Consider the following 15,108-nt stretch of genomic DNA (forward strand, 5'->3'; position numbering starts at 1 on the left):
TTCATATTACATGCCCGACAATAAGTTCTACTTGCCCGCGGCAAGCCGGTATCCAATCCCTCATTAATATAATGCAATTGCCTTATTTTTCTGCATGGTGTCATGTGACGTACCATACATGTAACATGCTATGATATTGATGATGATGAAAACAACAGGGTGAAAGTGTACTACACTGTACACTGTGATGTCATTCATGGTATAGTGCACTATAACATAAGTGTTGCCATACATAGCACCCTCAAGCATCAACAAGTACCTGATAAGGAGGTAGCATGTGGATTATTGCCATTTGATAATTGCGGTGTACTTCACCACATGTGCATTAGAAGAGAAAGTGTGAGACTTAAGGGCTTTATACCAGAGAGCAAGCGAGTATTAAAGCTGTAATGGCAGGCTCGATCTCATCGTTTTGGTTGATGACAATTATCATAAAGTCACTTGAGCACCAAGACATAGTGAAAGGGCACAATGTTTAAACCAGCTGTCGAGTTAATAATCATCAGTACTGAGTGAATATTTATGTGGCTGTGGCGCTTAAACACAGTGAATGTACAAACTGTAAACATTTAACACAAATTCACAAAATGTTCACATTTCCAAATGTTCACTATCCATATCAAACACAGTGAGGAATTGATTTAAGTTTCTGATGAATATTTACAGTGTACCTACCAGCATACAGCGACATAGTGACAGCACCATTATTGTGTGCTTGAAAGTACAAAGGTAGATGCAGCTTAAAATGTTCTCCATGTTTGTCTTTACTTCAGCCTATTTGTGTTTGTATGCGTTGTTTACTCTATACGACCTGCCAGAATGGGTGTGTGCAGGGATGGCAAGTTAAAAAAAATTTTATGAATGAGATTTCCATGACTCGGAACCTCGGCGCGCAAATGTGTGCGTAAGCGAGGGTGTGGAGGGTTCCCCCCCCCCCCCCTTCCAAGGTAGGGAGCTTTTTCAATTTTTTGCTCTTAATGGTGCGATCAGGTGCATACTTTATTTTTTATACTATATACTATTTTACTTTACGTGTATACTATTTTTTACTTATTTTGAAAGACAAAAGGAAAATATACCTTCAATTGCAACAATAACTTTAGTCCTCTGAGCTATGCTCATTATTATAGGCTCAAGTTGTAGACTCCGCCCGATGCGTGAGAAAAAATGGGTGTCATGCGTGAGATCGTGAGACGGCCCCTAAATGCTTGAGTCTCACGCAGAATGCGTGAGACTTGGTTGCTCTGTGTGTGGAAAATATGATTTATCAGAAGAGATGACACATGTCATTGGATTAATTACCTAAAATATTGGAGGATCTTTGTGGCTTTATTTTGGGAATATCCATGGGGATAGTGAGTGAGGCTGCCCTTTCATTTTTCGTAATTTGCAGTGCAAGATTTAAAGCTTGATGCTTCATGTGGAAGACTGTCTTCAGAGGACAATGCTTTACAAAGAAAGAACAATAAAAGCAAACTAAAGTGCATGTAGTGTATTATGTATTCAGGGCTTCCTTGAAAAGCAGCTTTGCTGCATAGCAGCAGAATAGAATGTCCCAGTTAATAGCTGTAACTAAACAGTTGTGAAAAAATAAACAAGCGAGTATTAAAATAAATAGATAAAAAAAACATTTCTATAAGTACTATATGAAAATAGCTGTTGAGTTGGACTGTGCATGTGTAATTTACAACCTCTTCAACTGAAAATCTAGTGAATTGTGAAATCTCTCGGATCTGTTTGAACTGGCATAATGGTAGGCTGATATGCCTGAGTATGGGAATGTGATTCCCACTATTAAACCCTATCAGGGAGATCTGTTTGTAGCTCTGTGCTCATGTACTGAAGCATGCTTGGGAAAGGCATCATTCATTTTATGTAAATACATTATGTGTCAAATGTATCAAGAATGTTTCTACACATAGATTTTTCAGCTCCAGGAGATACACACTGTACAGTAGGTGTTAGAAGATTGTGTGACTGATCTTGTTTTCGTAGACCTAATTTAATCAGGAGGGTATTTTTTTTTGTATGTCATCCTCTATTATGTTTTCAGATCAAATTTCTGTTCTTGTAATTTTTTTTGACATCTTTGGAAAACAATGTAAAAAACTTAATTCTTTTTCTTTTTTTAGTGTGTGTGTTGTGGGGGGGGGGGGGGATACCATAGTTGCTTAAGTACTGTGTACTAGTGCAGTATTCTTCTTTTTTTTTGCGGGGGGGGGGGGGGGTCGGGGGTAGGGCTGATGAGGAGAAACTTTAGTGAAGGATTACAAGAGGCATGTAGTGAGAGAACATCAACTGTCATGTTTTGTTTATTGACTTTTCTTGTTTATTTCAGCTTTGTCTTCATGGACACTCATTCAGTGGCCAAAAGGTACAATGTGCACCCAGCTTGCTTAGCGAATTCCTCCCAGTAATTCACTATTTCCTCTTTTTGCATCTTTTTTTTTTTTATAATTCCTACCATCTCTTCAATTGTTGTCATTGGTTTTGTTTTTTGCCATCCCCATGTTAACACGTACCGCTCATGTCCAGCTCCCCGTTTGTGTCATGTTTTTTTTTTTTTCAAATTTGTGCGTAATATTTGCTTATCCTGATTCTTCTGCATAAAAAAAGGAATTTATTGTACATGTACAGTGTACTGTACATATCAAACCACAGTCATCTATTTGCTGGGTGCAGAGGTGCAAGTAATTTTTGAATGTTTCTCTCTTTTTTTTTTTCTGATTTACTCTCACTTCAGTAATGTTCATCCCTCCATAGACCATGCAAACTATTCATCGCAAATCAAGATTAAAAACGACTAGGATCACGACTGCTAATGGCATGTTGATTACAGGGCAAACTTGTCCAAAATAAGGTCCCCTGAAAAGGCAAAACTTCACGTTTTCTCAACATTTAAATGTTTGGTATGATTTTTCAAGCTTGTGAGTTGAAGTTTGAAATTCCATAAAAGAAACAAAAATTGTGTCATGCAAATTCATGTAAGTTCAAGGGTTTCATTTGCATGAATGTGAAACATAGCATTATGTATGGAACTGTTATTAAAAATCATATTCATTCAAAGAAACACAAGTGATATTTGATTAATATGTGGACATAATTTCATCTTAATTTGACTTGGTATGAAAACTTAGTCATTATGCAATCAATTATGCAGTCCTATCATCAGATGTCTTATACATGATAAATAAATAATGGACATTAAGGTTTTTTCTGAAAGCATAAAATTTATTGCACTGCTACAATGTATGCTTTGATACATCATGGAGCTACAATGTACCAGTAGCTCCATGGATACATGTTCTGATTTATTGATGTAAGAAATTAAATGCCATTGAAAGAAGAAAGTAGATAGACACATTTTGGGGTTACAGTAGGCAGCAATTTGAAAAAAAAAAATGATTTGGGACAAAATGCATTACTTACAGGACATCCTTATGTTGCATAGTGCATTTAAATGCAGCTAAGTAGAGGATCTTTTAGTACATCGATGGTACAACATTAACACCATGTCCAGGATTCCTAACAACTTGAAAGGTAGGGGATACCTTTTACAGACCTCCCAAAATGCAGCAAAACATTAAATATGATCCTCAGGGGACTTGTTTAGGCCACTGCTGAGAAATTTAGAAGTCAACAGTTATCTGCAATTTGAATAATGCACAAAACTCAACTACTCAGTAGTTCTGTGTGTCAGCCACACTTAAGCCTTTTTGTTGCAGTCTTCTGTATTTTTTTAATCTATAAACACAAATCTAAAAGTATAAGAGCTGATGTAATAACATATAGAGTGTGTGGCAAGAATTTATATAGAAATGTTTGTAAGTTTTGATGAACTTTCTTCACAAAATATACATGATGGACACACATGCAATGCATGGGTCTGCAAAGGTAGCCTAGTAAAATGTACTGGAATTTACGGTGAGCCCCGCAAAAAAAATTCAATTCAAAATCTAACGGTCAATAAAAATGTACTAAATGTTACCTTCCACTTTCAATACTTTATGGGAGTTTCTAAAATGATACTCTCTTCAACATACCACTGTATTTATACAACTCTTCATTTAAGGCATGCAAATGGGATTCCCTACCTTTAAAGCCTTTGATATTTCTATATTTCTTGCTTGTATGTCTGTATATGATGGGAGGGATTTGTTTGGAGGGCAATTAAATGTTTGCTACTTATCTGTTATACTGGACAATATTTGAAACAAAAATCTGTACTATCCTAATATGCTTTTAATAGCAAATGATGCGCAAAATGCAGTTGCTCGATATTTGGAGGAGATACGTTAGATTAGCTGCAGATTCTACTGTAGAATGTTCAGAGATTGCAAATGGGATCTGCTACAATAGTAGGCTCTAGATTTTAGCTTTCTCTACACTGTATGCAGCATTGTCTTCCCGTATCCGTGTTTACATGTGCTCATCTCTGACATATTATTCAGCTGATGAGGGATCTGTGTCAGTGGTGAATACCAACCTTTGCATGTTATAGTTCTTTTTGGCATAATGTGTACAACATATTTTATTATTAATTCTTTTTTTTTAATTTCTAAGCATTGTCATTATCGATGTCATGTGATGAATTTGATGATATTTGTAACACCTTAGTTTGAAATCGGTGCATTGATGAAAAGCTAGTTACACACGGTTTGTGTGAGATTTTTTGTTTTGTTCTGTCTAGTCTAAAATGTGTAACAATTTCTAAATCATATTATCAACCAAACTCTGCTATGTATGTAGTGTTATTGAGAACATATAATATCACTTTGAATATTGTAGATTTATGCTCAAATTTAATTTAATTTTATTTCATTTCAATTTTTTTGAACACATGTGCACATATTTACATTCGGTTACAGAATGAATATGAGTGTGGTTTCTTAGCTGTGTAATTACCGTTGAGTAACCCATCCTGGCATAGTACCATACTGTACCTATCCCTAGTACTTTCTGTGAAGCTCTCACATATCAAACTGTGGCCAAGCGCGTACATTTTGGCCTGTTACTGTGAAAATAGAAATTGCGCAATGTCGAAATTTCCGCACATTTGTGTGATATGAAAGTAGCTTGAATATTTTAGCACATTAATAGTCTGCTTGTTTTATGTAATGATCCCGCAGAATTAAAACACACAAAATTCATCTTACCTGGCCAAGCACAAAAAATTACATGAAAATTTCCACTTTTCCTGTATTCTAATTATGTCATGGCTGTGTTTGGGTTTCAAAGTGTAATAATCCATACTGTATTTCATTAACTGCATCAGACGGGCTGAACAATCTTGTGTATATATTTTTTGCACTATGGGTATTACCACTTGGAGGATTGTTTTGTTGACTAAATGAGCAATGTCATCAAGTTTTTTGATAAATCTATGTACTTGTCATGAAAAAAAAAGAACCCTGACATTTGAAAGTGAAAACTTATTAAATGCAATTCTTGATATATTCTGCAATTTGCACTCTAAATTTAGAACATATATATGCAATTCTCAAAAGTTTCATCAAGTTGCTCATTACTTTGTGATTGAAAATAACAACAGCTTCTAAAAGCTGAACTCATCAAACTTTCTAAAACATACATTGTACTTTATCCTGCTGATATCTCTACTAAAAAAAAACTTTGCTTCGAAATCATCTTAAATTTCATTTTGATTCTGAAAATCCTTTATTGTCTTAAATGTATTCATTTTCTTTTCACATGTGATTTATGAATGAGAGGGGGAGAGCCTCGAGCAGTAGATGACCAGTGCTACTTTTATACTGCCCTCAGCAATGCAGTAATTTTCATTGTACAAATGTAGCATTGAAGCACCAAATATCACATGTAATAGCACAATTATGTGTATATCATATGAGCTCCATATCATATGAGCTCCCTCGTGGAGACTTAATGAGCTCCTTTGTGGAGACAATATGAGCTCCCTCGTGGAGAATTAATGAGCTCCTCTATGGAGACAATATGAGCTCCCTCGTGGAGACGATATGAGCTCCCTCGTGGAGACTTGGTATATTTAATATTCCTGTTTAGATCTCTCTTAGAAGATTTATAATGTTTGTTTTATGTTATAGACGTGCTGTCTGAGGCAAATTATTTGTATAGGGCCCCATTTCTCTCTCTCTCTTCTTTCTTTTAAAACAACAACATATGTGTAATGCACAATTACGTGTGTATGCATGATCCTTCAGCGGTGCAATTTTATTTTTTTTTTCCAATCTGAGTGCAATAGTTTGGTGGCCAAGCGACACCATCTACAGAAACAGCATGAAAATAGTTGTGTACCTGTTGATACAGGTGGCTTAGCATGTACAGGGTGAGTAATGAAAACAGAGCAGTTAATATGACAGCATTTGCACATTTGGTGCAAAAGTTGACCAAAAGGTCCCAAAGTTGGTAGCATGCTTGGTTATTTTGTAGTGCCGGCCCGAATTGTGGCAACAATGCTTTGGACAATTAGGACAGTCGGGACTTCCATTGTACATTGTATCATGTTGTGGTTTGCATGGTTCACTTCAACTTTGAACACAGTTTAGCAAGTCATCTAGTATTCAACTATTTGCATCATTCATAGTCATTGTGACAGCATTTTTATTTGCCATATTGGCCTAACATTTCCCTGGATTTATATTGTCATCTATGATAAGGAACACTTAAAGAGAACTTTTGACCTTTATTTCATTTCAATGTAATAAATTGTGTACTTAAGAATAATGATTTTTATATTTTCAAGAGGTTGTTATCACTGCCCCCCTCCAAAAAAAATGAAGGGAATTTAAGATTTTTTTTTTTTCCTTGGCTTCAGTTGTAATTTCTTCAGTCGTACTCTGACGTCAATTGATGTCTGAGGATTATCATGAAATCATACACATGTATTTCTTCCCTTTTTTGTGAGGATGCGAGATGGGATGGAATTAGGCAGCTTTTGCAAGGAAAAAATTTCTTCCTCCTGAAGGGATTTAAAAGATATCTACCTCATGCATCCCCCTTTTTCCAAGCAAAGTGAGTGTGATTGCATTTTCTACCCACAACATTCCAAGAGTATCATGTGACTGCTATGCAGTGTTCTGCATGGAGACTTGAGTGTGATGTTTCAGCATCATTTTATTATGTTGTACAAACATTATCTCCTGGACATTCAGTGTGTGTTGAATTGAACTGTCTGTAGTTATAGCATAACTTGAGGACCAGTGTGAGATTTTGTTTGGACCCGTTACCTTTGCTGTCAGTCTGTTTGAATGTTCAGCATTTAGTGTTCAAACAGCTGATTACAAAATTGTATCAGTCTTACAGGCAAAAGTGTGAAAAACAGCCGTGTACATGTAATATGTTACTTCTACCCAACCCTGAAAACTGTACAATGTCCATACTAGTGTACTTTGAAAATAGTTCTGAGGAAATTTGGTTCAGGTTCTGGTTATAAGTTTAAATTCAGTTGTTGTGCAATGTGTCAGCATGGATGTAACCACACAGACATACAGACAGATGGATAGACAGACAAACACACATGTAAATTTTTATAGAAAGCCTGCAAGAAATATGGGTTTCTTTTTTCTATGTGAAGAATACAGTCACTGTGCACCATATATTTGGCAAGTCTAATATTTTGCGAATCAGGACTTCACAACATTTGAGATTGAGTAAATTCATGATAGTGGAGTAAAGCAATAGATGAAGAGATGTACAAATGTATGTGTGCACATCACATTCATGTTGGGATCAGAGTCGATATTTTCACATGTTCTCAAATTTGCAAAGGGTACCTGACTTGAGAAATTCACAGAAATAAAAACTCTGTGAAATATATGGCATAAACAGTAGTGAATATCATCATCTACACTTACTACCCTGGGTGCAAATAAGCACAGACACATTCCAGTGCATATTGATGCAGATGAACAGTTTTCTTGTATTGCATTCTGATTCAAGCAACGAGAAACAAAATATAAGTGGTTGCGCAGTCAGCGCCACAATACCCAAGTTGCATTTCGGTGAATGTCTAATCTCGGCAAACTTTTCTGGAGACGTGATATAATCTCAGTCTGTAGCATCTCAGCGATGTAAATTCATATCGCTTTGACAAAGATATTACATGTAAGTGTCTGCATTGCAGCATTCATGACAAGCTGCTCATTATGCAGGCGTTGGTGAGGAAGCAGCCAGCTCATTTTCTTCCCATTGTACAGTTCTTCAGCTGTAGATATGAAACCATTGGGGTTAGCTGGTAGTGTTGTAACATTTGCATGAGCAATACCATTTTGTGCAAGGAATGTCAAATTGGAATGCTAGGGACAGTGTAATACAGTGTATGTTTTTTTTCAGTCAGTACATGGTTAATAGGATTATTTTATTTGTATATTTTTGTTTCAAGAGAGAGAGAGAAGGGGGGGGGGGGGGAGATACAGTAGAAGGTAAGTAACAATTTGAAAATTTCTTACCTTTACTGATATGCTGCATTGGTGAGAGTTTAACCCGGTGTATCAAGGGTTTTAAATAATACAGAAAAGCTCTAGAAATCAGATTGTGATTATCAACGCAAAAATCTCTTAATCATTCACTTGCTATAAAGCAGTGTGAACTTTTATTCGAAAGAAAGGAAAAAAAGAATATATAGTTAGTTGTTCAAGTGGTATCTTCTGGGACAGTATGTCACCTAGGTCTCTCTTATGCATTCTGCATAAGGCTCCATGTCCATAACACATTCATTGAAACAAAAACAAAAACAGCAAAATAAATTATGCATGGTTTTGAGTTGACATGGTTAAAGGGATGGTATAGTTTTGATTAAGATGGAAAGTCAGGGTTTAACTTCTTATTAGATAATGACAAATTTCTTATGTGACATATTAAAGAGCACACAATTTCAAGAGAAAGTTTATTCGACCAAAATCAGTTTTGAAATGACTGAGATATCCAAATTCAGAGAAGTCCTATTGAAAGATGGATCCTACCTTTCATTATGACCACTTTTTTTTACCTTGTTTTTAGATATCTAAACCATTTCAAAACCAATTTTCATCAAATAAGATTTGAATTCGTTTTAGAATTGTGTGCTCTTTCATACTTTATATACATGTAAGTGGTTTCCAATCATCCTATTAAAAATTAAAGCCTAAATCCCTGTCTCAACCAAACTATACTATCCCTTTAAGGTAGGCTAGATTTGGATGACTGATCACGGGGAAGAGGTTGGAAAGGGGGGATGCTGTAAGCTTGCATTAGCCGTGATTTATTGCTTAACGGTTGAAAGACATTACTAGAGAGCTTTCAGGTTAAAGATTGACCTGCCTGGGAAGACAAAAATAAACAAACATGCTAACAGAATTACACATGGACTTCTTTTACATGTCAGGGATGGGCAGTGCTACTTTTTCATTCCCTGCTTTGTTAATTTTTTTTTTGGAGGATTTTTGTTTAACCCATTCAATATTGATCAGTGCATCATCTCGAGACTATGGATAAGTTCTGCCTTTTGTTTGATAGTGGATGATAGAGCGTGTTTCTACTGAGCATTGAAAATTTGAGGTGATGCCAGGCGATGCGAGGTGATTCATGGTGATACATGGTGATGCGCGATGATGCGTGGTGACACCTCAAATTTTTCCTCAGTAGAAACAGATCGGGTAGTGGCCGATGCGAGGTGATGCGAGGTGCTCCGTCGTCCACCTTTTGAGGTGGTCGATGCGTGGTGATGCGAGGAACGATTCTCAGTAGAAACACACCGGGTGAGGTGAGTACATGTGAATTGCGTGCATCCATCGTCTAAATTGTTTGCGTGCTCATCAGCCTATCATACTATATACATGTACTCTGATTTTTACACTGCGTTCATTTTCCCATAAAATCGTATCGCCTCGAAGATGTAGATTCCCTAATTCGTTTTCGCTGGAATACTAATGTTAGTATGTCGGAGCCCCGGGGGAGCATTAACAGGACCCTCGACCTGCAATGACCGATTCCTGATAACCAAGTGGCAGGAACTTTTGGTGAGGGTTAGGGCATTTTGAATGGAAAGGCTAAACAAAATTCAGTGACCTACCAGTGACCTGAAAATATATGCGACTTCCAGATTCACCTCATTTAGCACGTCACCTCGCATCACCACGTATTCATCGTTCTGTAGAAACAGCTCGAGTGGTCGTAAAATACGAGGTGATGCGGGGGACAAAATTCATGGTGATGAGAGGTGATGCAAAGTGCTCTCAGTAGAAACACGCTCATAGTGAGAGTGTGTGGTGTATGGCGGAGGATATGTTGTGCAGTACAGAGTCAGCAGAGGGAAAGCTGAGGTACAGTGTAGCACAGCCTATGATCCAAACTGCCATCTTCAGTCTTGCGCTTTCTCTATGTGCTTCTGACTTTGCGAGTCAAGAAATTAGGTGCCACAGCCACCAAAATACTGATCCTTTCCTGGATGATTGTTGCTGTGTATGTTTGGAAAGGAGGTTTTTATTGTCTACAAGATTTGGACATTATGGACGGAAACTTGCTGTTTAACCATTCCACCAAAGATGCAACGCCCCAGAGACAGTAATTCATGCCATGCTGTGTTAATGTGTACGAGCAACTAGTTAAACATTGTTGCTCACTTCTCTCTTTCTTTCCCTATCTCCCTCTCTAAACATTCCTACTCGTCAAGCAGTTTATGTCTAAATGACAGACTTCACCACCGTACTACTACAAGCATGTGAATGAACAAGTGTGTGCTCCAAGTGCTCCAAGAGAAAGTTAGGAAGCTAAAGACATATTCAGAAGAAACCACCACCTTTACTGCATGAATTTTGTGATTGCTGTCATTGCAAGGCCACCATACAATGCCCTTCTCTTTCCCTTCCACTTTCTGAGATTTTACAACTGGGCGTTAGAATTTGATTTACATGTGTATTGTAGTTGTTTTCCCCGCTGCAAATTGAAGATGTAACTGCAGTGGGTTGGCATTGGGACGATGGAAAGGGTTCCATCCCGCAATTACCGATGTAATGACACCGCAGTGTTGTGATACACAGCCCCGTCATCAGTTATAATGGATGACTGCTCCATTAGAAAAACGTGTGCACATATCATCAAAACAAACCAGTGCACCTTTTACATTTTGTAAGTTACTGCTCGTGCATCGGGTAACAGGGTGTCCCCAGAAGTGTATGCCTGTTGTCCTTACAGTTGAATGTTATACAGTTGTATCTATACTTCCACTCACATTGTGGACATGCCACAGTGTAGGGTTGACAGTCATTAATTTTGTGCTCTTAGCTCAGTCCCACATATCTAGTTTTGTGTTCTGCATTCAAAATTTTAAACCCATGTCAGCATTGCATGGAGTATGTTACGGCCAATTAATTCAAGAGGGACATATCATCACATTGGACACTTGTCCTTCCTTTGGTGCAGGTTTCATGTGTTTGCATCTTCCCAGAGCTCTGTTTTGCCATTTTATTGGTGTAAACTTGTTGGTGATGTCTTGAAATCTGTGGATATTTTCAATAAAGACCAAATATTCAGCTTTTAAATTCTTCTGTTTCTAAAGAAGCCTTTTACTATCTATAATCTAAATAAGACGCATTAATCAGTTGCTGTTATGTTAGGTGAATCTTGCATAAGCTTTCTGATGGTAAAGAATTTCAGTCTTTAAAAAAAAAAAAATCAAACAAACAAACATTCATAAGATTTGAATTATGCACCAAATTAAAGTATTACATCTGATTTACCATGTACAATACATTGCCTCTCCATGATGTAAAATGCTTTAAGATTAACAGTACTTACAATGCATATTAGATAATTTTCAACAGGAACTTCAATGTTGATAGCAGTTGATGCATCATAAACCCTCACTAATGACTTACAGAGCTCTGGAACTTCGTGTAGATCACATCTTTACATCGATGTACATTTTACATTCAAACTAATGTCATACATAGATTTTTGCATTGCCTAATCAATTCAGATCTTCTATGCCAGCCTAATTTCAGACATCCCAATGTTTGCCATGTAATAAAGATAATTAAAAACATGACACAGACTTGTTTTCTATTTAAAAGTCAGCACTAAACATCTTCTTGCTCATCTTGATAATGAAGCTGTCATTTCGTCCATTCATTTCTGATTAATCCTGACTTGGCAGGGGATTATTACCTCACTTTCTGAAAGCTATGTGTATTTACATTATTTCCTGGGCTACTGCAATGGAGCATTTCTATGAGTACGTTAATTAAAGATCCAGTATTTTCCTAGACATAGCACTTACTCTGTCCACCACATTTTTTTTTTTGGTTATGTCTTTATTCTTTGCAAATTGCACAAGTTAACTATATTTCCTAAATTACAAAATGTTACTCCTGAGATGCAGTGCAGTGTACATCATCTCCAAGGTAGCAAGTTGCTGACTCTTCCCTTTAAAGGGAACAGACTTATTTCTGATTCCTTCGCTCAAGTTTCTTGAGCGAAGTTACTTGGGCAAAGTTGTTTTGCAAGTTATGACTTGTGAAATATACACTTGTGAAATATGGCATATAAGCTCATGAAATATGGCGTACTCATTGTGGACTGTAAGACCATTTACATCTGGGCAATCCTGTGATGAGGCAACTTCACTGTACATTGTACTCATGCTTAAAACAGCTAGTCTTATGTCAGTCTTGGTGATAGTTGTAGCATACCTGTACTTGTGATACAGCAAAATGATTTAACTTTGAATGGGAAGTTTAAATTTGCTTGAGCATTTTATCACGATCATTAACCGTGGAAATATTCATCTACCGAGTCATTCCGAAAAATATCTGATGTACAGATTCCCTGTAAATACTTTAAGGCTCAAAAAGTTTAGAAAGTCAACTGCAGCTTCGGATGTTAATTTAGGCTTTTATTCATTACCTGCCAAAGTCGAGTCAAGACACCTCCCTTCCCCGTGGAGTCCAGAAACCTATCACTTAAATGCAAAAGCTCTAAACGATCTCATTGGTCACTTTTTACTCTTCTGTCGTCCAGATGATGACGAGGAGGTGCTACCGCCAGAAACTGACCGAAACGAGGTCCAGACGACACTGAGGCAGCTGACCAGTAAACTGGAGGACCTGAACACGTGCAATGATCTGATAGGAAAGCACGGGGCCGCACTTCAGAGGGCGCTCTCGGAGCTGGAGGTCACCGAAGATCCAGCGCAGGCTTCGTCCCGTCTGAAAGGCATCAGCGAGCGAGCGACGCTGTTCAGAATAACATCCAACGCCATGATTAACGTAAGTCAGCTCGCCACTCGTGTGTGTTTTATGCAGGTGTTGAAACATTAACCCGTTGAGGACAGACTGATTTTGCTAATCACGCATTTTCTTATAGACACCTGCCCAAGTATTCTCAGGACTCATCTTCAACAGGTTACTAGTTTACACTTTAGACAATAAAAACAAAAGGAAGAGAAAGGGGGGGGGGGGTAGATAGTTGAATGTAATTCAAAAATGTTGAGAAAGCAAAATCTGTTTGGAGGAATCGTGTGAGGGAAAGACACTGATTCTGGCAATAAGAAAAAAATGAAGAAAGCTATTGAATACAGTGGACTCTCGTTATAACGAAGTCCTCGGGACCGGCAATTTTCTTTCATTATATTGCAATTTAGTTGTAACCGAACAAATGAACAATAAAAATACATAGAACTGATAATGTTACGGCCTGAATTTTTATTTCGTTGTAACCGTTCATTATAACGTTCATTAGTGTTCATTATAACGGGAGTGCACTGTAGTGCCACAAATGATTACGAGCCAGAGATTGCTATGCATGTATTCAGTAGGTCTTGGCCAGTTGGCATTTAGATCTACTTACCCTGGGTTGACTACATGTAGTACAGCTTCATTTTCCATTCTAAAAATCAATGGTATGGAAAAGGTGACATAAATTCTTAAAAATTTAATTGAATTGCATTCCTTGTCAATTCTACAGTCTGTCTTAAAGGCACTTTGACAAGATATTCATGTGAAAAGAATTCAATTCTATTTTTTTTTTCATCAAATATGATGATTGCCATTTCAGTTGTAGAAAAGGATGTTTTTTTTAGAAAGTTGTCAGTTGGCTGTGTTGTATTCAGCCCATGTTCATTACCAGAATGAGTGCTGAGACAATCTTGACTCCTGCGAAGCTGCTGTGGTGTGTTATGCCTACAAACCCAATTGCTCTGATGATGGCTGCCTGTCTGCTGCCCTCTGTTGGTGGATGATCTTCAATCCATGTCTTGTTTGCAGTGCTTGTGTGCAGAGTTCATGTATATGTCATTGTAAATTCCCTTTGCTGAATATTCTATATCATGTAGCTCAGCAACTTCCAATTTACCTCCCCTCATTCATGTAAGTCTAAGCTGTGTGTCCATGCATTGAGAAAGTTATTCAATTTAAAAAAAAAAAAAAGATGTATATGATATTTTTTACTGCTACAGTTTGTCGTTTGGTTTTTAATATGCACTACAGGTATCATCCTCTTCAGGCAAATATTGTGGTTGATTTATTGCTCAGGCCTTACCTTCTTTCTTTGTTTGCGTGACTTTAAGAATTAACAGAGTTAATCACTAAATGCAGATCAAAGATAACTAAAGGTATCTTTTGTTTTGATATTATTAGTGCATGTGATGTTCCAAATAAATGGATTCTCCTTCATACATACACTGTATTAAAACTGTGAACACATAAATTTATGTTCTGTCTTTTTCTAGGGGAGGTATTTAGAGTCTAATGATACTCACAATGCAGATTAGCACTTTTGTTTTTAGCCCTTTACCATTTTCAACCTTGCTACATATCTCTTTTTAGGCCTAATGTTTTCCATTCTCACTACATGTACCAGTCCCTGTTCTTGGCTGAGGCCCCCAGTATTACAAAGAACTTCAGTAATATCATCAGTCGTAATCAAGGACGTTAACAGAGTAATAGAGCAGTGGAGTAAACAAGATTTCTGCATTATCAACTTGGTTGTTGTCTTTCCTGTCTCCCTATGCCATGTTCTGTTCAGCCGTATGCTTGTTTGTCATTCTGTCTCCTTGTTCACTTCCTGTTGTTGTGTCCTTCTGTTCATCGTCCTTTCCCTTGTAGGTCTTCCTTTTTCCTTCATAACTCTCTTTCCTCT

General features: G+C 37.2%; 1 protein-coding gene across 1 annotated transcript in view; it reads left to right on the top strand.

Annotated features, from left to right (window-relative positions):
- LOC140226907 (oxysterol-binding protein 1-like) overlaps positions 1-15,108 on the top strand; it is a 114,864-nt gene that overhangs the window by 42,741 nt on the left and 57,015 nt on the right. Inside the window, exon 3 of the mRNA XM_072307336.1 lies at positions 12,991-13,238. Coding sequence (XP_072163437.1) covers positions 12,991-13,238 — 248 coding nt within the window. The remainder of the gene's footprint in view (positions 1-12,990; positions 13,239-15,108) is intronic.

The sequence above is a fragment of the Diadema setosum genome, chromosome 4 (genome assembly GCF_964275005.1).
Source record: "Diadema setosum chromosome 4, eeDiaSeto1, whole genome shotgun sequence".
Taxonomy (NCBI): Eukaryota; Metazoa; Echinodermata; class Echinoidea; order Diadematoida; family Diadematidae; genus Diadema; species Diadema setosum.